The sequence below is a fragment of the Stegodyphus dumicola genome, chromosome 2, assembly GCF_044657685.1.
Source record: "Stegodyphus dumicola isolate Sdum_Otavi_A_Nest chromosome 2, ASM4465768v1".
Classification (NCBI taxonomy): domain Eukaryota; kingdom Metazoa; phylum Arthropoda; class Arachnida; order Araneae; family Eresidae; genus Stegodyphus; species Stegodyphus dumicola.
In genome coordinates, this window is record NC_140769.1 from 40805174 (window position 1) to 40832586 (window position 27413).

Here is a 27413-nt window from a genome sequence, read left to right on the forward strand (position 1 = left end):
TGAATTAATGAAACAATGGTAAAAATAGTGGGAGTCGAACACTACAGGCAGAAGATTGTATAACTTTTATCCAAAAGTAAACCAGAATTTAAATAGCGGCTCATTGCAAATTATACAGTACCTGACAGGGAAGAGCCTATATATGTCCTATCTTCACAGATTTGGCCTAAGACACAGCGACTAATGTATTTGTGGCAGTACTAGTGACACAGACCACTATCTTTATAATTGCCGTAAACAGAGAATTCGCATTTAAAAAGATCCGCTGCAATTAATATGCCATCATAGGCGAGGAACACAAATAAGGATAAATGTGCGCTCATCCGTATTTGAGATTGTACTAACATTGCTAAGGGTACTGCTGATAGCATAAAGTGACTTCTCTACTATTTTCTACCAGCAGCGTGCCGTCAGCAGCTCGGGTTCTGTATATATATATATATATGTAATTATTTACTTAATGTCTCTTTTGTGTTTTCTTTTAATGTATAATATTTATCTGCTTTATTAATAATGTTTATTATTATGATTAGTCCAGCTAGTATTATTCAGAATATTTACTCGAGTCAAATTTCATTATCTGTGTCTAATTATTCAATTTTGTACTAAGGTTTACCTTACCTGGTTTTATTTGTGCTAAGATTTTGCACTGAGCACAATACATACATAAATTTGTATTATTTTTTGCTTTTCCAATAAGCACTGTACCATAAATATGTACAAATAGGTATTATCAATACTAATATATGTTCAGTAAATCAGTCTGCAGATATATTTTATTGTATTTATTTAATTTATTTAGTACCTAACATGATATTAACTGTTTTAATGCAACTCTCCGACTTCAGCACTCATTTAATGTACGTATTTGTAACTACTATTAGTGCATAATATGAATGTATGAGTCTTCAATTTGCCAGTATAGCTTGCCATTAGTGTTTGCATAATTATAAACGCAATATATTTTCATCCATAGTTTTATTAACGTGATATGTAACTTTATTTTGCTTCATATTTTATAAAATGTAAATAATTGTACAGATTTCATCTTTACATCTGTATCTGTATCTACACCCTGTCCATATTGTATTTATATGCCTAATATATAGCATAACAGTGAAAAGTAACTAAAATATGCATTGACTTAGCAGATGTCCGTAACATATTACAGATTTGCAAAGATCTTGGTAGTGCAGCGTTTACTGCAATTATTTTTAATTTTATTGTATAACTGTCAGTATGCATTACCTCTATGAGCACATTATACTCAATGTCAATACATCCTTGCAAGTAACAGAAGCTTTGCAGTGCTCAAGGTAAGCGGTCATCAGCATTTTTCAGCAGTGCCCCAACATGTACTTTTCCCTTAGGCCTCACCATTAACTTTCTTTCCATATTCTGGTCCTTCTTTCAGCGTTCCTCATTTTACGTGGTCATATCCTGGAGGATAGTGTACTAAGCTCTAGTTTTTTTTTTTTTTTTTTTTTTTTTTTTAAATTCCAACGACAGCATCCACCAGGCTGAAGGGCATCTAACCTAGTGGGACAGCTGTTCTGTCGTTGGTGAAGAAAAAAAAGAGAAAGCCATTTATCTCAATGTTAAATAGACTAGCTCCATTTATCTTATTTTTTTGGTAGAGAATTGCATTCTTCAAACTTTTTATGTTGCATTATATAAAAGATACCATAATTTCACATATAATTCTACATATCCAAGCTCTATAACAGCACTGAATAATTAAAAACAAATACAGTTTTTTACTATTAATTCATTATTTTGCGTAATACCGAGATAAAATTAAATGACATTTACTTACTTGTATTGTTTTAAAATATAAATGTAATGTTAGTAATTTATGCCGAAAAAAGTTCTTTCTAAGGGGACAAGAGCAAGGCGATTTCCAAAACATCTAATCTATAAAAGTGGGCCCCATTTGAAAATGTTTGAGAAACGCTACTGTTACTGCAAGCGGTTAAATATGCTGAAGCATGTTGTAATGTTGCGCGCTTCCAACCTGCACGCAACAATAGTGGTGACTGCTAAGAACTGGAAAGTAGACAAAGTCTTGAGAAGGGTTTAAATCCCTTTTTATTCAACTTTAGAAATTACAAATGCGTGCTCTTGACGCTCACAAACTACGCCGACCCGGTGGTAAAATAAAAATAAGAAACTAAAAAGAGAATAATAACAAGTGACTAACTACGAGGCTCTCTACACGTAACTAACCTAATCGCGTTCTGAGATACCGCTGACAATTCAACAAACTTCTAAATATTACGTTGAAAGATTCAACAATCTGCCGAGGCAAGCACACAGGCCGAAACGCGTGGTTCTTCAATTTCTAACTAGCCACCTCCATGTTCGTGAAGCAAGAAAGCACACCTTCGAACTCGTTTCCCTTCTATTTAACTCAGATTACTTCCGCTGAAAATTTGAATCCTTGCGCGTTCTACTAAAATTTACATACTCTGGCATTGGCAATTCCAGGGTAAAGTAAGGCTTGACAAGAAAGATAGTTTAAACTTAAAATAAATGTTTACGTACCTCGTATTAGAATGGCGCCGACATGGATGACGCAGTTTCGGTTTTAAATATCCTTAATAAATTCAGTGGACTCTTGTTGTATTTAAATCAAACTGAAGACATTTAATGATATAATATTTACACGTAAACATTTAGTAATAATTCAGGAGTACAGATAAGCATAAAATAAGAATTACAACAGTTACAGTCCAGCTACGCTTTTAGCGACCGAATCCTACCTTTTGAAGCAACATAAATATTAACCATGGATCCCTACAAGTTACTTTGTCACCAAGAGCTTTTAAACATCTGATAACTTCATCGGAAGTATCAGCTAATTGCCGTAAATTAACATTATCAACCTGTGAAATGCATTTTTGATCCATAAATATTTTAATTAACGATTGTACGATTTGTTTCTTTTTATCGTACCTAGCGAGCAATTTTGCCCATGCTTCTTCATAAGAATTATTTGATAACGGAATATGTTTAATTATAGAAGCTGGTTCATCAGCAGGTGATCCGATTAAATACTGAAATTTCTGTATATTCGATAAAGAAGTATTATGCACTGTTTGTTGCAACAAACAAATCTTTAAAATTCATCCAGTCATTAAAGTTACCCGAAAAAATAGTAATATTCAACTTAGGTAACTTAAAGTTACTAATATTAGAATTTCCTGTAACATTTGGCAAATTAGCTACATTTAATACATCTAATAAATTTTGATACTGAAGTTTTAAACCAAAATACTTCGATTCAAAATCTTCAATTTCTGACTGTTCTTCTGGTAATTGGGCATCAAATTTATCAAAATCTGAATAAATCCTTTCTAAGCGCTCCAGATGCAAAATTACTTCATTTTTAGATAAATCGGAAGAAATAGTATTCTGAAGCCTTGTGAAGGCCGCTTTTGCCATACCACGCAATCTAATGACAGTAGCTTGATCCATAATAAGTAATCGAAGTATTCGAGTTCAAAATCAAAATCAATACAAAATAGATATAAAACTTCAAGAATCAAATTTAGATACTCATCTGTACTTGAACTGCCGACGAATTCTTGATCTGATCTCGTCGGCGTGCCTCCAAATGATGTTTACGTACCTCGTATTAGAATGACGCCGACATGGATGACGCAGTTTCGACTTTAAACATACTTAATAAATTCAGTCACTCACGTCTATTTAAACCAAACTGAATACATGCACACGTAAACATTTAGTAATAATTCAGGAGTACAGATAAGCATAAAATAAGAATTACAACAGTTACAGGCTAGCTACGCTTTTAGCGACCGAATCCTACGAACGACAAATCTCAAAAGCGTGTTGCCAACGCAGGGCAACGAAAAGGTAGAAATTAATTCGACAGGCGTGGAAGTGAACAATAAATGTTAGTTAAAATAAATATAAACCCTACAATGTATTGCGGGAATGTGATTATCCTCTTCATGTTGTCAAAATAACTGCAGAAAGACACGCATGACTCCTGCATTTAAAAAAAAAAACACTTAATGTTTTTTTTTAGATTGATGATTTAGTACTTACCAAACTAATTTGGTAAGTACTAAATCATCAATATCTGAGTTCTATAACAATTGCTTGGAAAAGCCTATATATAAAGTGATAATAAAATATTCTTGCAAGCAAAAGAAATTTTTATTAATCAAAAGAAAACAATTTGGAAAACAAGTTGAACGCTTATTGAGTATTATCAAGCTTTCATCCATTTACAAAGCTCAGCATATTTGCTTGTTAGCATTTTCATGTTTCAGAATTGGAGTATACTACAACCTTTTTCAAAACCTTTGAAATTAAATGATGTTATTTCCTTCGCTACCAGCATAGCTTTGCTTCCACATTTCTCCTCGACATTTTCACTATCACATTGTAAATATTCTCTAAGAGCCCTAAAAAGACAAGAAAATTTCCAAATATATCATCAGAAAATGACTTACCACACATTTTTTCATAATATTCAGTTTTAAATAATGGAAAGTTTCAATTTTACTTGCAATTAATTTGAACCCAATTAGATTTCTTTACATATTGCTCAAATTAACGAGAAAGAGGAATACAAAATTTAATCTTAATAAACAGCAAAACTTAGAACCTATATATGTAATTCAAAATCTCTCTTCTTCCAGCATGCCTTCGCAGTGTAACGGTAGCGCACTCGGCGCGTCTTCCAGCTGTCCAGGTTCGAGTCCCATAGGGGCATTGCTCATTTTTCATGTAGTTTTGCTTCGATGCATCTTAATGTCTCTATAAGGGTGTAGTGTACTTTGAGAAACAAGGCCTATCGTCTGAGTAACTTAAGAGGAAGTTAATAAAGTTGTTAATTTAGTTTTGAGGAATTTTAAAGTAGTCTTCATGGAATTTATACTATAATGAATAAAAGCAGCTATTTTACTTTTTTCTCAGTTCATCATAGATGTTTAGTTACCTTAATAAGATGACCTACATAAACTTTTGGCTTGTTTAACTTTATTTATTAACAGCAAACTCTGTACAAACTCATAATATTTACTACTTTTTTTCCTGCCATCTGCATCGACGCGCATCTCCCAATCTCTCTGTATCCTTCTCTATCTGCCATTGCTCTTCAGTTTTATTTGTGCTGCTTTCTATTCATTGTCTACACGATATAATTATCATAATTTTTAACTACATAACAATAACGGAATAATTGAAGAAGCTTTAAAATTTCTAAATCTGTTTTTTACTAAACGCAAATTTTAAATTTTGTTTTATTCAAAAACTTTTAATATTGAATATTCTTTTTCTTCGTCATCTGAATCTTACACGAAGGATTTAAAAAGCTTTTGGGGTTGGAATTCTGATTTGGGAATATTTAAGATTCTTTCCATCTGTAGTTTTAACTCACCGTCCATCATTTCAGATGATAGTATAATAACATGCACAGGTGTTCCCTATGTCAGTACTGTTTTTCAATAAGAAACTTCACATTGAAATTTGCCTAAAACATTACTCGTAGCTTCTGAAATAAATAGAATCAAACGCTTCTATTGAATAAAACTTGAAGTTTTAGACTACAAAGCCCAACCTGACATCAGAAATGTCATACTATTCAGAAAAAAATGATTTCTTTTTTGATCTAACTCTTGAAACAGATTAATAGTGAGTGAGTGAGCGCCACCAAGGAAGACCACTGACCTGGCCTTAGCCTCACAGTGTGTTATCTTCCTGGCAGAAACCATCTACTCTCTGCTCCATCCTGCTCCGGGAACGCAGCCGAATAGACGGCTAAGAGCCTCATAAAGTCTACATATAAGCTTGGATGTTTTTGTACGGGGAAAGAGTATCCTGTTAGGAACTACTTAAAATTAAGCAAAGAAGCAATCAAAAGACTGTTAAGAATCTCTGTTAGAATAGACAGAAACTTGTGTTAGATAAAGTAAAGATAGGAGGACTCTGCCTGAAAAATTAACTGCCGTGGATTTTCTGGACTTGCTAAATGTCTACATGCAGGTGCTTATCCTGACACAACTGTCATATCTTTATGGGGCTTCTGTGAAATCGTTGGTCCTGCATGGAGGAAAGTTGTAACCTATTAAATTATTGCACATAGTAAACTTTAAAAAAATAATAATAAATAAATAAAAAATAAAAAAAAATAAAGAGAGACAGATTAATAGTGTCGGTCTTGATATAGATGGATTTATTCGCATTGTTTCAAGGAAGATATCTTTAGTGACGTTTTAAATTACCTGCATTGAAGGTTGCCCTTTTATCTACGTTTCAGTACTAAAGCATTTCGTAATAATTTCACCAACCGAAAGCGACATAACTGCTGAAAAGGCATGTAAATGAGATTAACTGTTCATTAATGTAACTCTATTCAATCAGCAAGCTTATTATTAATACGCTGTACATATTGTCAGCATTCATTTCCTTAAAATATTTCTTCGCTTTATTAAAATACAATTTGTTTCCTGTGTTTGCAAGTACATTTCCAATGACGCAAATATGCAATAATTTCATAAATATAATGATTAAAGTTATTGAATCATACTTACGAGCAGAATTCCTGCGTAAAATCTTTTAAGGATGCAGGAAGGCGGGGTAAGTTTCCACATTGGTCTTCATTCAGCTCATTCAGACATTTAACACTGTCTAAGAATGCTGAAAAATCAATTAGCAAATCAGAATAATGTACACATACAAAGCATATGAACTCAATTTGTGTATATATTTAAACTCAATTTGTGTATATATTTATTTATTTATTTTATAGGATACCTATATAAGCAAAAGTCACCAGTCACTTTTTGTTTCAAACATTTTTTGGACTTTCTGGAGAAATGCTTGAGAAATTGCTCTGTAACAGCGACCACGGAAATAATATGTTTGTACTTACGCCTTTGAATTTCAGTCAGAAGTGCACTTAAAGGACCCAAAAAATATTTAAGAAAAAGTACTCGTATTTTTGATCGCTGTATATCATAAAACTCAGTAAATAATCTGTAACTTTCAAACAATGTTTTGCATATTATATGTAATTCTCCTAAAAATAACATTTGCATTACCGAAAATATGCAGGTTTTTTTTAAACTTCCAATGTGTTTGCTTACTGTGCTATGTTGTGTAAGCTTTCATTGTATGTCCTTGTTGCTTGAAAGCAGAAATTTCAGCCATATTTAACAAAACTTAGAAAAAAAATGGCAATATTCAAGAGAAACATTAAACTGAAATTGGAAAACAGAATAATGAGTATTTTTTGCAAGTTACGACAATTTAAAGAACGAAATTTGTAACTGCGCATGAGCGAAATGAGTAAAAAAAATGTTTTCCTTTCGTAATTTCGTAATTGAATAGCCAAATTTACTAGGAAACGTATATAAATTTTGTCTGTGAATATCGTGCGAACTCAGTAAGATATCTATGATACTGGCAATCGATGAATTTCTCATTTTCTTAATTTTACATTAATAAATTTTGACATGAAACATGTATTTCCTGCTCAAGCACTCTTTCTTGTCATTTAGATATAATCAGATTTGTAGAACATATTTGTCTAATACTGGACTAATTCATTTACATGAAAGAAATGCTCGTTGAAACATGAAAATTACATTTTCTAGGAAAATATACTATCATCCAACTAGTTTTCAGAAAGTGACGATTATATAGCTTACTAGAGACCTTTATGAATTTACAAGGCATTAACCTGGAATAGCTATATAATCTGTCGTGTATACTCGTGCTTGCCTACTGAAGTATGAAAGAAAAAAGCTGACATATTTCAAATATTACTAGTTAAAATTTATTTCCGGTATTTATGTATTTATCATCGACTATTTCGGCATACAAAAACTGTCGTCAAAAACAGAGTTTCTTAAACTGTGGGTCGCGGGACTTGCAGTAGGGGGGTAAAAATTTTGGCAATTTTGATATTTATTTAGCTTATAATAATTTTACAGATACCAAATATTTTTAAATATTGTATATGGAAATAAAGATAATACAGACAAAGAAAAAAATGAAAACATTTCGAGGCATTTTTTTATAATAGAAACGTTCATTTTACTTTCAAAATTAAAGTTAATGACCTAAAACTGTAACAGTATATTAAAGTGCAAGTGAAGAAACTGATAGCTTCACTCACGCGTGTGTAGGATTTGCGAAATGCTTATGGGGGTCCCATAAAATTTTCGCAGATATTATGGGGTCCACACACCAAAATGTTTAAGATACCCTGGTCAAGCAGTGCAATTTAGCGCCAATAATGGGTAAGTGTGACGTCACATACCTACATTGAGATATTTGCTTTGATTCTGCGTAACATTGATTAATTCTTCATAAGCAAATTTTGTCTTTGGGAAGAGGGATACAAATCAACTGTTCTTTTTCTATTTTCCTTTGCAGTTCCAGAAAATGATTAAAACTTGGAACCTGCATTCTACAGAACAGCAAGACATGGAGTATTTTCGAAATCATGGTATTTTATCATTATACTCAAACATTAAAAAAAAAGCTTTCGTATTTTACAAATTGGTGCAATAAAGCACAACGCGACACAGATTTGATTCGTATTTAAGAGAATCTATATGGTGCGGAATTCGCAAATATGATAATAATTTTGTAGCTATTTTAAAGGCCATTAGAGATTTTTAGCCGATGGAATGATAGGCGAAAGTATTAATGAAATTTGTTTGCAAATAAAACAATCAAGAAGTGTAAACTGTTATTTATTTGTATTAACTTGAAACGGCGAAGTTTATACTATATTTAACACACTTCTTAAATGGATGATTTTTCGAAATTTATCATTCTGCTTTAAAATTATATTTTTATTTGCTGTGATACGTGCGTGTGGGCAACTTTGGTCTCAAAAGAAGTACTGGTGGTTCTTTAACTGTCCACACATTCCATTCTAGGTCAGGGATGAAATGGGGCGAGGGACATTCTCAAATAAGAAAGCATTTACCAACCGTATTGTTAAAATTTCCCCAGACAATCCTGTTTAGTAAAACAGTTTAAAAGCAGTAGTTGCGTGTTATTTTTTATTTCTGCGTTTTGGGGTTTTATGGTAGCCGTGTATTGAATGATAAAAACATCGAAACGAATGTGTCTAGCACTTAGAGAAAAACTGCTGATTCTCGACGAAGTGGACAAAGGTGTAATAAAGAAAGATATTGCAGAAAATCTGGTATTTTCCAAAATAATTTAACGATAACCCTTAAAATTCGTGAAAACATTTCGTCAAGCTTTGATTCCATCGATCCACAAGGGCCAAACGTAAGAAAATGTGCGGTAAAGTCGCTGAAAACTGATAGTTCGAATTTCGGCGAACGGGCTGGCTGCACGGGCGTTTCCCCATGCAGCCATATAACTTGTGTTGTGTAAGGACCTAGTGTAATAACCAGGTGCCAAAATTGATAAAATACAATATTTAATTTCATTCGCGATGGACAACTTCAAGTTCAATCACAGCCGCAATTTTTCACCCTACGTTCGATTAATATAACTCTACTTACATTTTTATAACTTAACGGTCGTGGAAAGGAAACATGATCCTAGATAAACAAATAATCCTAGCTGCAAAAATATTTATTTCTTTTATACAATTCTCTAAGTACTAAATTAACAGATTAAAATCATAATATATACAGAAATAAAGACTTTATCCTAACCTTGGGAAAAACCTCCATAATATATACTGATATTCAAAAATTCTGTTTTACATAATAAAATCTACGAATTATGAGGAGGTGAAGAGTACATATATAAGCTGAGGGTTTGGCTGCATTGAATTAACGTAACCTGTCCTGACACAGTCACATACACCTTTTAATACTGTACATTATTATTCTTAGAGGGGAGCCATCTTCTCCATGAACCTAAACATCAGTTCGTATAATACTCGTTAGACAAGAACACTCAACCGGATCCTTGTACATCATTACTCGGAAGCCCATATTCTAAGTCGCTAGCTAGTACCCATCCAGAACAGTCTCTTTACAAGACATCGTAAGCATGAACATCACACTCGGGTAATCGTACACCATCAGGCGGTACCAGAAGCCGATATTCTAAACCTTTAAATCAGGAATTTGAATGCTCACGCACCGTTTTACCTATACTGATATTCAGATCTGTTACTGTTTATCTCAGCTCACGGGCTCTCCTCTTCCTCTTTCCATGCAAAAAATATGTCAATCTCCGATGTGAAAAAAATGACGACCTATTTACTTCTGTCACTCATTAAGCAACATTGTTGACGACAGAGTTTCGGTTGATTATCGCTTTTAGAGTCATAAATTCTGTATTTCTTTGCGTTACACGTATCGTGATATGAACATCACGTAGATCACCGCATTTTCTTGATAGGGAATTTTTCATTCACTTCCTTCTCCTTCATCAACCCTATATCATTCATGAGTTATACAGCTGATCAACTTCCAGGAAGCCGATGTGTTTTTAGTAGTTTCTCCTTTATCCCGCTCATGTTTTGAGAATCATCGTCATATTATTCATCCCTATTTTCACACCCTTCTACTAGTTATCATGCGAAAATTGCTCCGCCTTTCTTTTTTCTTTTCTCCCTCATGTTCCTATACTCTAATCACACTCAAAACAAAGGCTGAAAGTCTAAAAATCTCAATAAAGCCGCTTTTGTTTTCACAAAATCACCCTATTAACTTAATTAAAATTAAAAGCCATGTTATGATGAATTCAAGCCTCGTTTGAACTTAATTGGCAATCACAGTCCGCTATAACTTTATTCAGACAAATTATAACCGCGTAGGAATTAATAATGCCCTTCTTTGATTCCAGCTAGTTAGCTGGCTTCAAACGAAATACTGTTTAATTATAAAGTTATACTTTCGTTTAGAAACAACATAACTCTCTGGAAAAATCTCAACTCCAAATGATAAAAATTGCTAGAACTAAAAACAAAATGAGAACAGAAGCGTCCTGTAGCATTTTGTGTTGGGTTATTTCATACGATTGGAGAGAATTTATTACGTCTTATATATAAGACAATACGTTTTGCATGTTCAACGAAGAGTACATTAAAGAACCACTTCACTGTTTTGTTATCAAATAGCACTGTTTGCACCGCATTGCCAATCTTTTACTAAGCGAAAACAAATCAAATTAATCGATTTAAGCTTTGCTATGAGTTAGTTTTAAAAAGAGATGAGTCAACGGATATCGCAGGTGGAGAAGATGCATTTAACTGCATCAATAACTATACGTATAAAAACAATTATTATTGGAAAAAATGGTACCGACGTTTTTACAAAATGGTGCATAAGAGACCACGAGTAAGATTTGTCTATCCGTGACTAACGGTTGCAAAAATAAAAGCCGCATAAAGACTATTGAAAACACGGTAAACATTTTGTAGCCAAAAAAATCAAAAGAGTTTTTGATTTTAGATATTTGTTTTTTAGAATTTCAGAGAAATGTTTGTTATAAAAATTGTTAATAGAAAAAATATGCTTAAACTTACTTTTTCCTGTAAAATTCAGATCACGAGTGCAATTAAGAGGACCAACAACAAAATGGCTAAGAATAAAGATAATTTTGATTTCCCTATATCGTACGCCCACCAGCGGCCGAGCGGTAAAGATTCTAAACACTGGTTGTTTGGTCCGAGTTTCGAATGGGTAGCACATGCAAGAACGGGCATCTGCCACCATGCAATTGAACATGCAAGAACGGGCATGTGCCACCATGCAATTGAACATGCAAGAACGGGCTGGCTGCATGGGTGTTTTCGTGGTTTTCGCCATGTGTAACATGTGTACGAGCCAGATTCCTTTAAAACGTCCTCCGCGAAAGCACCCCTCACCTTAGGCAGATAGCCCTCGAGGCTTTGTCATAATTAAATTAAATTAACCAAACCCTCTATCGTACAAACTAAGTATGTATGGTTCAGGTGGGTTTAATGCGCGTTTTGGAAATAGCTGCAAATGCAACAAAATGCCAAACAAAATTTCATAAAAGGCACAAAATGCAACAAAATGTGTTTTTCATAGACCAGAACTGTTTATCAAATATATATATATATATACTTTTCTAAGACGTATTTAGGATGTATTTGAAAAAAAAAATGATAACCTATATAAAATATTGACCATTCCAATCCAGATTGTATAAAATTTTATGCAATGAAATGGGTAGATAACACACTGCGCGTTTATTGCTATGTGTAAAGTAAGCGCACAAATTTTAAAATCATTGAAGACCATCTTCTAATTGGAATAAAAACCTCATATTGAAAATACGTCTAAAAATATTCACGGATGCCTCAGAGTAATTATAAAAGTCCTTTATCCCCACCTACTGTGCGTTTATGACATGCTTGAAATTCCTTTTATTTTAGTTTATTGTATTGTAAGGATTTTGTTAATTTTATTAACAGTTAAATTTTGAGTTAAACTTCTCTTTTCTATCACTTCTTCATTTCAACTTACCACTTCCGGCCAGAACGTAGTTTTAGAATCACGTCTGAATGCTAAAGTGGAAGAGCGGTATTTAACCGCGAAGTTCTGTCTTAGAGAGATACCAGATATTCTGGCTGCACGCATGTGCCTTTTTAGGCTAATTTCTGACGGGCTTTTCTTCCCACTCGATGACCGTTCTCCTTTCTCGATCACCGGTTTTCGTTTAAATTTTGATTCCCCGCCTCCTCTTTTCGCTGATTTTTGTTATCCGTTCTTTTTTTATTGGACTTTTCATCTTTTCCCGTTTGCCTATGTGCATTCTACTGAACTTGCGGTTTCTTCTGAAGAGTAAACCTTGAATGTTGGCTAAACTGGTTCGAACGCGCTTTCTCCGAGTTTCTTCTGCTTTGGAATTTCTCCGCGAGCTGGAATAGATTTTTTAATGTATGTGGGTTATGGACTTCGAGAAAATCTTGAGCTGAGGGTAGTAGAACGCTGTAGAATTACCTCGATAAATTCACTATCGGGCCGCTTCCCAGGGGAGTAGCTAGAGGGTGCCAAGGGGGGACATCTGTGCCCGGGCGCAGCATCCAAGTGGCGCCAAATTGACATTACGAATTTTTAGAATTAAATGTTTTCCATCTTTGGCAAGCAGTAGGGGCGCGAAATCTTCAGTTGTCCCTGGGCGCTGAAAACCCTAGCTACGACTCTGCCGCTTCCCGTATAATGAATTAAATGCTTGAATTTTTCCCAGAATAAACTTCGTCAACTCATCGAAATGGCTTTGATATTTGCTAAACAACTCCGACTCCTCTACCTTTGCACGGTCTTTAACAGCCGGAAATGATTTTGAGAATGCAGACTTGAAGTTTTCCCAACTTTACGATTCTGAACCTGAGACCTCAACAAAAATTTTCCAATTCCTTTATACCAGCTGAGAGCCTGACCTCTTAGGTTTTTTGTAGCGGTGGTGACTTTCTGCAGCTGGTTTACTGGTTATAAAGGAAAATGCAAGTCCAGTTGCTCCAAGAAGGTCATAATTGAACCTTTGCCGTCAAATGTTGCGGCTGGCTTCATAGTATCGTTTCCACGATGAATCCAAATCCTTCCATTGAATTCGCGGCCGTCTGAGGGATCTGAAAAGTCCGGCCAGGCCCGGTCGGAGGGGTCAACGTAAACTTCCCGGACTCTAACGACATGGTCCGTTGAAACCTTTTCGGGCGCCAATTGTAGGATTCTCAATCGTGTAATTCTAAGTTACAGTTAAACGTGAAGAATCTTAAGAACTAGTAAGCGAATAATCGCTTGAGCTAGTGAGACAATAAGTAAACTTGGAAAGGGTTAAAAATCCTTTATTATTCAACTAAGATTTAACAGAACTCCGTCTGGAGTTATACAATAAAGCCGACACTTGGGCTTGAACTCAAGAGATTATGAATCAAACTAAACTAATCTTAACTAAAGAGATATAGCCGAAGCTGTCAAAATTCGAACAGAGTTGGCCCCTTAACGCTAATTGACTGCGAAGCTATCAAGGGCCTAAAGTACGGCCGAGCGTAGTAATAGCTTACGAGAGAGTAGCCTCTCTCGTAAGCTATTGCTGGCGGACGCGTGCAGACAGAGCATCTGGTATCTCTCTCCGTAAGACAGTAGTACTTCGCGGTTAAATATCGCTCTTCCTCATTAGCATTCAGACGTGATTCTAAAACTACGTTCTGGCCGGAAGTGGTAAGTTGAAATCAAAAAGCGATAGAAAAGGAAGTTTAACTCAAAATTTAACTGTTAATAAAATTAACATAATCTTTCAGTATGCATTTTAAAATATTTTGTGAGTTAATTTTCGGATCATTAACGCTATTATCTTTTATCAATATCGAGTAGTAATAATGGCTTCTTTGCAATACACCCTTTTCAGCTTCCTAGAAGTTTCGCGGGAACGTTCTTTTTCACAGAAAGTGCAAGAGACACACATTAAAAGGAGAAATATGAATTAAAAAAATTACTGCTTCATTATAATAATAAAAGAATCCAACTTACATCTTCTGAATTCACTATTCTTGTCACAAATTTTAAGGTATGTAGAATGCTGATCTTTGAACATCTGGTAGTAAATGTTTTCTGTATAATTTCGACATTGAGCTCCGAAGTCAATCACACATTTCATGTATGGCAATGTAACGCTATATTTTCGGAAGAGACAGATAACATATTAGCGAAAAAAGGGTAATGTAACCTAATCTAGAAACAATAAAGCCATACCGCCAAAACCGAAAATGCAAAATAAACTAATACGAAAGTAAGGAGAAAACATCGCAGTTTCAAAACATCGTGGTAGAAAATAAAACGGTTCAAATTTTCACTATTTTAAAAAATTTCACTATTTTAAAACATCACCATATAAAATATCATGGTAAAAAGTAAAACACTTACAAATCATCTCACGATGATAACGTCGCAGACATGCGTTTTTACATTTTAAGAATTTTTATGTATACTAATTTGTAAGCTCAAGAAGAAGTGAAAAATATTTTTACATTTGTATTTCATATTTTGAAATTAACTAATTTACTGGAAAAGCAAAACAGAAACTTAAGCATTGAAAATCTGAAAATCTGTTGAAATTAAAGCTACACAGGAGCAGTTAATATAATTTTAAACTTATTTTAAATTTATTTTAATTAATTTTAAACAGATATAATTATTAAATGTCACTTAATTAATTCCTTTTACAAAGTGGCACAGTAGAGTTTCATGAAAAATACAATAAAAAATAGATTGGAAAAATGATGCAGATGAGTGATGCATGAGATTGCCTATATTAAAATTGTCTGACTAATTATCAAATTGTCATGCGATGATTTGTAATGCTTTTTACCACTATATTTTATTTTTAAAACTGCGATGTTTTTGAAGTGCTTTGTTTTCTATTGCGATGTTTTCGAACTTCAAGGCTTACCCTGGGCTTTGTTTTCTCACATCATATTTTGAGCAACAATGATTTCCTCTTGAGTTGTTTTCTCTACGATAATTTGACCAAAAATCTTTCAAAACAGTGGACATTTTGCTTATGAAAATATCAAATACTTATCAAATTATGATCCGCAACTTATCCCAAACTTCAAAAGGCCTAGAACAGCGGGTCTTAACCTTTTGGCTAACGCGAACCATCTAAACAAAAATTTAAATACTTTGGTACCACCACTACATTTTACAATATTGATGATTGATGATTATTTTTCAATTTCTCAATTGAAATATTAAACAAAAATATATTTTGGCATTTACACAACTTACTGGCTATTTGTGCTAAATATGCCCACATAAAAATGTTAAATTAAAAATTGGTTACCGTTTTAATTATCAAAATTCAAGTTATAATGCTTTAATTCTAAAATTTATAATGAAATTTAGCCTGTTTAAGAGAGATCAATTTCTTTATGTCTGGTCATATTTCACTTAGCTTTAACCGTAAATTAAGATCCACTTTTAAATTTGTTCTGTACTTTTTTTTCAAATATAAAATGGAAGAAAATCCTCGTTCACACAAATAAGTTGTGCGAAAAGAGAATAAAAATTTAATAGCTTTATTTGAAATGCCTTTAAATTCTTTTTCCTAGTTCAGTCTAAAGTTAACAAGAGTGTTATTTTTGAAATCTTCGGTTAAAGTTCAATCACAGAAAATTCCTGTCAATTATTCTTTTTCTTCACAAGATTTTTGAATTTAACAGTTAAAAATATTGTGTTCCTTTGCGTACCACGGGTTGAGAATCACTGACCTAGGACTATCTCCCATAACTGTAACTGGCGAGCGTGCAATTTTTGTGGCTTTCCCTCTAGGTATTTTTCACTAGTTTGTTTATATTTGTAACTCTGAAGAAATTTAGCCAATGGCGGCACAGAATTTCGCTTCGGCACTTTGTGCATCATCATTTATTCATGTTTTCTATTGCCCCAAAAATGTTATTTAAAATTATTTCAAGGTAATAATCACATGGGCTAGGACTTCTCTGCAAAGTAAGATTCGATTCGATGTTTTAATCCACATAATGTTATTTTGAGTTTAGAAGCAATAATCCGTTAAGTATTATGCTTAGTAAGTATTTACTACCTTCTTATTTTCTCAAAATTGTAAATACTTAGGTGTAGAAATAAATAAAAACTCACTTGCATTGTCTTTCCAAGTTTTCTTCATTTTCCTCAAGCGGTTTATTTTGAAAACGAAGTACATCTCCTTCTCTGATGAGCTCAGCACAGGCCATGGTGCCAAATATCGGACATTTCTCATCCATGTCATCTGCAGCCGACAGCACTGTAAAAAATCCCATGCATAATTATTTTAAATTTATCACTAAATTATCTATTTCTAAAACCCTCCATTTCAGCATTGAAATCTCTATACTAAGAACCAATTAACAATTCTGTTGTCTCTCAAAATATTTTTGTGCCTTATTTTATCCTTCTCTAAAGGTGGCGCTGTAACCGCGCCAGTTCTTTTACTGCTTATGTATTTTCAATTTTATCTTGTGTTTATGGCAAGAGATGTAAAAATACCAAACGACTAGATTTCGATGTTCCATGAAAATATCATCATATGAAAAAATTTTGATACCGCATTAAGTCTGAATCTTATTTACTTTTGTTCCTTTGCCAATGTTTCCTTTGCCTTATTTATCGTGTCAAAAGTGTTTGCAGGTAACTAACTATAAGTCTATGATATTTAAAGATACGCTATTTAAGAATTATTAATTAGACAAATAGAAATATATTTTTTATTAATTTAGAAGTCAAACAACAAAAATTTGGAAATATAACAAATTTTCAAATATTTTAAAATTTTGAAAATATAACACTGATTTTTGTTGTTTGACTTCTAAATTAATATTTGTTCGGTGGGTTACTGTATCTTAATATTTTTTTGTTAGAAATAAAAAAAACTATTAAGGAAGCTTTAGTTGCATTGAAATTGTTTTCATTTAAAATTCCTTCTGAAGTTCTGTTTTCTATTATATACTTTTAAACATATATTTGAAGTTTGCATGACATCTCTATGTAACTAATTTTCTTCTTTAGAGCTAAATAAAGATATTAAAAAGGAAATCATCAATGCCGTTAATGTATCGAGCTCAAATCAAGCTAACTGAAAGAAATACTGCAACTGTTGACGATGTTTTGACATCAGAAAATTTAGAGAAAATTCTTACATTAAAAAAGTCTGCAGAGATGTCGTGACAAGATTGAATAATATTATTATGGCTGTTTTATTGTTGAAGGTTTTTATGAAGAATCTGACTTCAAAAATTTATCTGAGACGCAGGATTTCACAGATGAAACATTAGTGAAAATAAAAATATATCTAAATTTAATTATTAAAGAATCACATTGACGATAAGAAGTTAGCGTATGGAAGAAACACAGGCCAATGACGATAAGAATTTAAAATCTGCCAAATCCTATGTAAATATAAAGCTTCTAAAGTATGATCTTCCAAGATTTCTGGTTAGTTAGAATTCTGGTTGAGTTTTAAATCCACATTTTTAAGTTCATTTGATTCGAATGAATTTTTGATTGGCATTCAAAAATTGCAATACCTTCAAAGTCCAGTTTCGTTTGATGCTGCAAGACGTTTTAAGGAATTTGCAGTAATTTCTGAAAATTATAAAAATGTGTGAGAAGTTTTAGTCAACAGATATGATAATCAGAGGGAGTTAGAGTTTTATGAGTGTAGAGAATTATTTAATTTAAAATTTATGACAAAATTCTATCTTAGTTGGAGTTAACAACATCTAAGCGTAGTAAGATTTCCAAGCGATAAAGGAAGCCGTTATCCTACAGACATGTCTTACAGACGGTGTTCACACATTTTTTGTAATGATTTTGCAAAGATTTATATATAAACAAGCCTTAGAATTTTATTTTTTAGTATGCTTGTAGGGATTTATATTTATTTTAACTAATAATTTAAATTTTAGTTCAGACTTTCCTATAAGCTTTCATTCTCCTAATTGTAAGTGCCAGAATAGTTACATTTGGTAGCGCGCGTGACGTGAATGCAAATTCTACTTTGAGGAGGAATGTTTATATATCGAGGTTTTAGAAGGGAAGTTAGAGAGAGTTAGGCCGTCTCTGCCATAGGTACAATCGCTGATTGCTGGTTCAAGTGGCTTAAATGCATTTATCTGCTGCCACTAGTTATAGAGGAGGTCGAAGTTCGGTATCTTGCTGAGCCCTGTAGGTTAGTTTAGCACTTGTTAAACATTTCAATTTTTGATTTTCAATTATCTGCTTTTCAGTTACCGGCGAAGTTTGTTAGCGTCAAGTTGACGCAGTGTAAATTTTAAAGAGTTAATAAAGGGTTTGAACCCTTCTTCTGTGTAGTTTCCTGCTACTCCAGTATACAGATAAAAGTTAACCCATCTGGGCACAGCATGCTCAATCTTGATAGTCCTTTTGTTGAACTATCATATTATATCTTGACTTTCAAGATAAAAGTCCTTTTCTTAAAACATCAAGGTTGATTTTATTTTAATCCTCCTTCACAATCTTCCAGAGTCCTTCCAATGTTTTGAAATGCCGCTTATAAAGCGCTTGTTTTAAACGTCGAAATGCACAGTAATTCATAGGAGACTTGGGTGGGATGCATTTAAAGGAACTAGCTTCAATTCCGCTTTCATTTCGCATCTTTTTCAAAACATAGAGTAGTAAATTTAGAGATATGGCTTGGAGACTTGTCCTGATTGGAACTTAACATAGTGAAAATTGTTTGGTTCAATAGATGGAATTTCTTCTCTAAAAATAGGTGTTAAAACATATTTCTGATAGAAATCCAAATTAATTAAAAAATGTTGTTATAGTTTCTTACTTAGTTTTCCGTAATAAGAGAATCCAGTAATAGCCATAAACCATTAGAAAACCTTGGAAAACCCACCTTTGTTTTCTCTCAACAAACATATTAAGTCTTTTTCTCCTCTTTGTCGGTAGTAAATCGATTTTTTTATTGCGATCAGATAAGTATATCCAAGCCTCATCAATTTTAACTAGATATTTCCATTTTTCACCCGCCAAATAATTTTCATACAACAATCTGCACATAGCTTTACGCTGAGAAACATGTTTCGGTGTTAGGCGATGAACATCATGCTTTTGTTTTGTTTTGTTTTGATTAGCTTTAAATCAGATTTCATGATTTTGTTCACAGTTCCTAAAGAGATATTTAAAGATTTCGCTATATCTCTTTCGAGGGCTGTATTTTCCTTTAAAACATGAGATGCAACTTTAGATTTAATAAAAGCTGTACGTACCTTTGTTGAGTATGCATTTTTTGCCTTTTTCCCAATCGGATGTAAACTTTGAAGTTTCTTCCTTTTCATATTAATTATGTCACTTATTTTACGTATAGAAATATTACAACTATGCTTTTTACATCTTTTTTAATAATTGAATAAGAGTATTTTTCTTCGGACAGCGCAAAAATATAGCCTTCGCTCCATTGTTTATTTTTCAGCGACATTTTAAAGAAAATAATATTCTTAAAGTTACAAACGATAATTAAACCTTATTTCAATTGGATGCCAGTCATGTTTGTATTTTAAAATTAATATTTAAATTCATGGAGAAAATCTAATTCGTTAGAAGAATGTGTGAAGACCCTCTGTAAACGATTCAGCATATATATTCTTTTTTTCTTACAGCGCCTTTCCCTGTACCAAAAAATAAACAAAATTCTTTGGCGTTAACCAAATAAAATCACGAGAGCAAGAGAGCAATGGAATAAAATTACCTGGAGCTGAATATAAACTACCATTTCTCTTTCGCTTTAAATATACAAAGCTACTAAATAACCTTAACTTTAAACAAAGATGTAATTTTGCCCCTTATTCATTTCCTAACTATATCACATTTGCATCTATTATTTCATTTTTATTTCCATGTTTGTTTAATATTTAGAAAATATTTTTAATATTAACACCTAATAGTATCATAATACTGTAACTAATAATTATATTTAATAAGTAGGAAGTATTATTATCAGTAATGATTACTTATTTCCCGGGTCCTACCGGCGGAAAAGGAAAAGGCTTTTCCACATCCGCCTGAAAAGCGGAAAATGTCTCCCCTCTTTTATGCGTCTGGAGATCTTTATTTTTCTTATCAAGTATTCTGAGGAGCTCATTAATACTAAAGTTTAAATAAACACATTTCCAGCTAAGATGAGATAATCTATATTTACTGTTCAATACGTCTAGCATACTTGTTGATAATTTATATCGCTACTTTTGGTAATACATTGAAATCTTATATTTTATAATATATTTAACTGCGTAGAATTTATAATATATCCAAATGAAAATTTTATGTATATTTGCAACATTATTGTACGTAATGGATGACGTTTGCAACTCTATAAATTTCTCATTTTGTTACACACCAGTCTTTGATTTTGTGAGCAAGATATGCAACGGAACAAAATATCTAAAATGCGTCAACATATACATCTAAATACTTTAAATAATGTAAAGAAACAGTAAAGTAAAAATGTTTTGAAAGTGAAAGAGGACATTCAGGCAATTTCATGCATCGAAAAGACATGTGTTCTTACCTCCCCGAAATATATTTAATTTGTGCGCCTGTTATGTTTATTGTAAATAAGGATATAACGAATAGCACAAAGTAAACAAGAATAAATGTATGCTATGAAAAACATATCTCATATGGAGGTTAGACGCCATTTCGTGCAGAAGGTTTTTTTTTTTTAATTTAAACAAAGTAATAAAGCGTTATCGGTCTTTAAGAGCTATGCCTTCGTGGATAACTTCTTAAGGAAAGCCGGCTTGCATGTATACTATGCATAATAAAAACTTCGAAAAATCTTTGGGAGACAGTGCGCCCAGCTATCGATAAATGAAGACTAGAATAACTTTAATGATAAGAAGTTCCATCCTTTCGGTCACTGGAAGTAGTATAGTTGTTTCAAGAGAGAAGCAGAACGAAAACTGAAACTAATGGATTAATATCTGTGTCACAACTGGAAAATTACAACAGAAATCAGACTTCGTTATTGATAAGATTATATCCTCGTACACTTATCTTTTAAAATAAAACGTTTTGTTTAACATCATTGAAGAAGACTAGAGTAGAAGAATAAAATTTTCAGAAGTCAATACGCAGTGTGTAGCACAAGTTACCATTAATTGAAATTGCGAGTAATACTATTTAAAAAAAATTAATTAGCATTAGAACAGTTTGAAAAGAACATGATTAATATATGATTAATATAAATGATTTACCGACGGCGGTCACAAGCGCTAAAGTAACATCATATAGCATCTTGAAAGAAAACAACAGCTACCAGTTCAAAGAAATCCCGAGTAAGAAGCACAAAGAACAAACTTAACACATTATATATTACGAGTGTTATCAAAAGAGAAATGCAAATAAAAATAAGAAAAACAATTCTTACAAATTCATAGCAGATGTGAATTGCTTCATGGGTAATTTAAATAATTTCCGTCTGGAGTTAAGATAATATTACTTTTAACTTGCAGATAATGTAAATCTTAGATCACACTTGAATAAGTAATGTCTGAAATTTATAAAAATAAGTAATTCATTTTTCCTTTTTTGTTAGGAGAGAGGATTAGTACAGAAAGTCATTTCCAGGAACAATAAAATGAATATGCTAATAAATAATTTTTTAATTTAATTTAGAAATTAATTGACTTTTTGTCGTAATTATTATAAAGGTAAATAAATATACTGCACAAGAACAAAATTGTTGAAAAACTGGCTGAATGATTTCCTCTGAATTTCTTCATTTTCAAATGTTTTACTGAATGAATTTATGAGAAATTCATTCAGTAAAACACTTTTATGAGAGTATGTCTTATAATTTTTCTTCTAATTTTATGTTTCCATAACAAATGTTGGAAAATAAATTCATTTTTTTATTTCTGATGATATCACAACAAAATGCAGGTTTCTATAATTAATGATTATGATAGTTATAATTCAATGAATTCATATTTAAATTAGTGAAAGAATTTATTAAACTCTGAAAGTCGTGGTTACAGTAGGTACTTGATTTAATTCCCATTGCTTGATTTATTCTGGAATATGTTTGCGTATTTATATTATGCCAACATATCTTGACCAACCAACGTCGATCATGGAAGATTAGTAAGCAAACAATTCACTCAAATGATTTCAGGATAATTAAGAATAACACGAGTTAATGATAACATGAATATAGCTACATAAGACGTATCAATATTAATATACCCATATAAGAAACTTTCGAGTGTAAACAATAGCTTAAAGCAGCGGTTCTCAACCGTTTGACTAACGAGTACTATCTAAACAAAAATTGAAAACCTTTAGTACTTCCACTACAAAGTACTACTACCACCACTACTCTTGAACAAAGCTCAGATCTCATAAATTTACAAATGCTAGAGAAAAAATTCAATTAGAATGTTGGGGTTTTAATTTTTGAATTTAATAGTTAAAAATACTTTGCTTCTTTGCGTACCATTTATTTTTCTCTTGTGTGCCACTAGTGGCATGGGTTGAGAACCCCTGACGTAAAGCAATACGGGAATTTTTATGTGAAGCGAAAGTGCACAAGGCTTTGGAACGCACAATGAAAAGTAACAGAAATGTTCTTGTAACTATAGGGAACAAGGAAGATTTCTGCAGAGCATCTGTTCTAGATCTTAGATGAAGGTATAAGACGTTAGATTTGGTATAAAAGCTTTGGTATAACTTTCTCAGAAGCAGCATTGTGAACTCACGAAATTATGCTACATGAAAGAACGCAATATTACAATGCTTCACGCAAATTTCATCAAATCCGTGCGTTTAAAGGAAACTAAACAAGAACTAATTTTATTATTCCAAAACCAATCGTTAGGATTTATATAGTAGAAGCCATACAACGATGCCAACGATTAACTGTATGGGATTGCAGAAACAGCCTAATTCTTCTCGGATACTCAGTTTTTCGAAAACCATAAATCAACAGTTTTACACAACTAACAGTATCACAGCCGCAAGCATTGAACTAATACTGTCCATGCACTCAAATGCAATGCTTTGCACAATACCATTTGCAAATGATATGTTACCTTTCGTGGCGATGAACATTAAACTGTTGCTTAAGATCATTTCGGCAGTCTTCTTTCATCTCCAACTATTCCCCCCCCCGGGGGTCGACGTAGAGAACTCTGCGAAGCTACTGGCTAGGATCTGTACCTAGGCAGTCTCGGCCACGGGGGTATAAAATTTATGAACTTGGTGGTTCTGAAGGCTCTGGGAAAGGTCACTTATTGGCCGGCCTCGGAGTCTGGCACGTCCTAGCGCGGCGTGGTTCTAGTAACCCGGGGGTCTCCCCCGGGGTCGCTGGGTAATGTCCCGCTGCGACGGGCTCGCCCAAGCGACTGGTAGGAGCATTAGACGACCGGTGCTGCCTGGTGTCTTATCCAGGTGGTGCGCCGCTCTCTTGGAGGGTAATAGTGGAGGTTGAACTTCCACGATGTGCCCAAAGGGCGAGTGGACCTGCAGTGAGATTGAGTTCTCGGAGCAGGGAAGCCCAAACTTATCTTATCTCCCACTATTTTCTGTTACCACGACTATCATGCTCTTCCAGGATCTGCCGGAATAATTCCTATACATCTAGTAGCTTGGTAAAAGAAAATAGTGTTTCGAGAAAAGGGCGAGCTCCAGAGCTTATAATATTAGTCTTGCGCTGCTGTCTCCGTCGTTCAGAGTACGCAGTACTTCCACGGTAACAACAATAAACAGTGTGAAACATTTATAAAGCCTATGGTTAAATAGCTTTTCTTCACTTTTACTTGACTGTTCATTTTCTGCTTGATTTCTGTTATTTGCCTTAGATCGCTACTGTTTAGTATACATATATCCATATCTCTTGTTTTTCTCTGTGTGCACCCTGTTTTAACGCTTTACGCTATTTTCTGTCTCACAGAATCTCGTAACATTCTGAAATCTCGATGCTTTTGTAAGAAATTTCGAGATATGATTACGTCTGCTATAAGAATGTCCAAATTCAATCCCTATTTTCATATATTGTAAGGGCATATCAAACTAATTTAGCCTGCGAAAAATTATTCAAACGATATTTCTCCCCTCCTTTTTTTTGTGCTCTCGAATTTTCTTTTAGCTTACCGAGTCAGCTGACCACCATTTATTTTGTATGAATTGTCGTTAATCTATAGTTCCAACTTAAGAAATGAAATCGGTAAATTTCTTTATTATGATAATTTCGATAATGTAGATACACTAAATTTAAATCTTTTCAGAGAAAACAAGGTTTGCTCTTTTTAGTATTTTATTCGACCTAAACAATCCATTCCGTGTAATTGGTCCAGAAGAAATATGTCGAAATTATATGACATAGGTCATTTTCATTTGATAAAACGAAATGAAAAAACTCAACTTCATAGGCCGCACAGAAACTGAATTTAATTAAATACAATTTTATCAGTTATATTGTAGAGGCATTAGGTTATTTTGAAGCAGGAAATATAAAGATGAGCAATGCCGTCGCCAGGACTCGAACCTGAACCTCTCGAATACGCGCCGAATATGCTACCGTTACACCGCGAATATGCAGAAAGAAGAGATAAAATACTTTATATACTTCCCCTTTTTAAAGGGCGGCTGTGGATTAAGGAACCCAATCAAATTGTGGTGGTGAAGAATTATCACCCACCGTCTTTTAGTTCGGATGCCACTGTAGAGTCATTAAGTTATGCTGAAGCAGGAAACATGAAAAATGAGCAATGCCCTCGCCAGGATTCAAAACTGGACCTTTCGAATACGCGCCGAGTGTTGAACCGTTACACCACGAAGGCGTGCAGCAAAGAGGGAGAAAATGTCTTGTAATATTTTTATGAAATGTATACTTCCTATTATTATTTATATTTAAATTTATGTGAAAAGGGAATTTGTAATACTTATATCTCCAGCTTTCTTGGATGTAAATGCTTTCTTTAGAAATCTACATAGTTTGCTTCATTTCGTAAACTTGAACTATGAATTTAAACACATAGCTCCTATTTTTCAAGGACTTCATATATGGAACCTATTTTGAACACTCTTTTTTTAGAACTACGTACATTCAAGAGATAGATATTTGCTTTATTTTTAATCACCAGCCACATATATTGCAGATGATTATTTTAATTATGATAGCTTTATCATATATTCAGTATCCAGCACTAAAATTAACTGCAAGAGATCGTACTGCTGTCCTTGTTTGCAACTGATAAAATGAATCAGCTTCAATGTAAGATCCTAGATCCTAAGCAGAAAGCGTGTAACTTTCTTATAATTCAATTAATAACGTACTGTGTAGTCTTCTGTGTAATCGAAACGCATGAATGCGCGTGAAAATTTGTTCACGTGATGATAAGCTTCAAAACTTGCTCGCTCTTTTGAACTTTAGAAATTATAGTCAGTTTTATCGAAATTTAAGCTATGATTAAAAAGCAAATTTTCGGGCATAGAAAATTTTAAGATAATTTAAGATTGCTTGAATGAGAAGCATACTGAATGATGTTTTTCATATCTCATGGTGCAATATATAAAGCGAATGACAAAATGTGATTATGTCTGGAATTATCGTTATCCCTTCTTAGAATAGAGATTATGCTGTGGTTGAGTGACTATGATAAGAATGGTTGCACTTCTGTTGCTCTGCGTTATTTTCTGTACGAAGGACGACGGGCTGTTTTTATTATTCTTTCCAAGTAGAACAGATTTAATATCGTCTTTGCCTCAGAGGAATATGTTTAGAATTTGCACTTTGTTTAGTTTCTGATTAGACTTCAAAAAGATATTTTAACTAGAAAAAACTATTGTTCAAAATTGATTTTTATTAGTGAAAGTTATTACGTTTATTGTTTATTTAAAGTGATTTTGTCTTTAAACGACACTTTTTTTTATTTATGTTTAGCATAGTCAAAAATTTTAATGAACTTGCACTGAACATATATGCTAAAGAGGAAATCAAATGAATATTGAATATTCATATAACATTTTCTGTACTTGAAGTAATAGAACCCACAATTTACTTAATTTCTTTTAGAAATTTCAATGTTAACGTTTTTACTCGTACTATAAGGTATTTCTCTCGCCTTCTTAGAAGGCCTTCGCAGTGTAGTGATCAGCACGTTGGGAGCGTATTCAAGAGGTCCGTGGTTCGATTCCCGGTGTAGGTGTTGCTCATTTTTCATCTTTCCTGTTTTAATAAAAAATCCTAATGTCCATACAGTACGTTTTCAATGCTTCAAAACTCTGGACAGAAAACATTAAAATAAAATATTAACGAAATTCTGAAAGAACCACTTTAACAAGCATCGAGTTAAAGTGTAATTATTTACAATTATATTGTTTATCCTGTTAAGTATTTTAAATTCATATCGGTTCTGATATACCTTCTTAAGTTGTCTACCAGTTTTGGATTCTTCAACTATAAATACTCATTCTATCACAAATGAGACGGCTCACACGAATGACAGGCAAGAAGTTCTTTAAAGGCATTGGCACTTATAATAGACATTGGTTAATTATTTACAACAAAACCGCTTCATTACAAGCTTGGCTCTTTGCTAAATATTTTAAACTTACTGCTTTAATCACAATATTTTTCTCGCGATAAAATAAAGCACGGCCACTCATGTCTAAATAAAGTATGAACTGAGCTAATTCACTTACCATAAGTGGCGCAACAGGTAGATACGAATATTTTACTTGCTGTAGGTGAAGTTACATATTCATTAGCTTCATTTCGGAGCAGAAAACATAAAAATCAGCAATAAACTTGTCGGGATACAAGCTCCGGGCTTTCCGATTGTTAGACGGATGTGCTTCTAATTACATTATGATGGTATGTGGATAGAAATGAGAAAATCGTCACATTCTCCACCTCTTAACGGGAGACTTGAGAGG

At 33.2% G+C, this 27413-nt stretch overlaps 1 protein-coding gene across 2 annotated transcripts in view; it reads right to left on the reverse strand.

Annotated features, from left to right (window-relative positions):
- Positions 1–4163: 4163 nt before the first annotated feature.
- Positions 4164–27413, reverse strand: part of LOC118183718 (uncharacterized) — a 44274-nt gene continuing 21024 nt past the window's right edge. Inside the window, exons 1-5 of one of the 2 annotated variants that reach the window (XM_035353311.2) lie at positions 21731–21850; positions 16611–16755; positions 14484–14626; positions 6567–6672; positions 4164–4436 (exon numbers count right to left, since the gene is read on the reverse strand). In XM_035353311.2, the coding sequence (XP_035209202.1) occupies positions 4298–4436; positions 6567–6672; positions 14484–14626; positions 16611–16755; positions 21731–21770 (573 nt within the window). In that variant the 5' untranslated portion in view covers positions 21771–21850 and the 3' untranslated portion in view covers positions 4164–4297. Of the gene's footprint in view, positions 4437–6566; positions 6673–14483; positions 14627–16610; positions 16756–21730; positions 21851–27413 lie in introns of those variants that run through there. The other variant, XM_085810619.1, reaches the window with a different exon arrangement.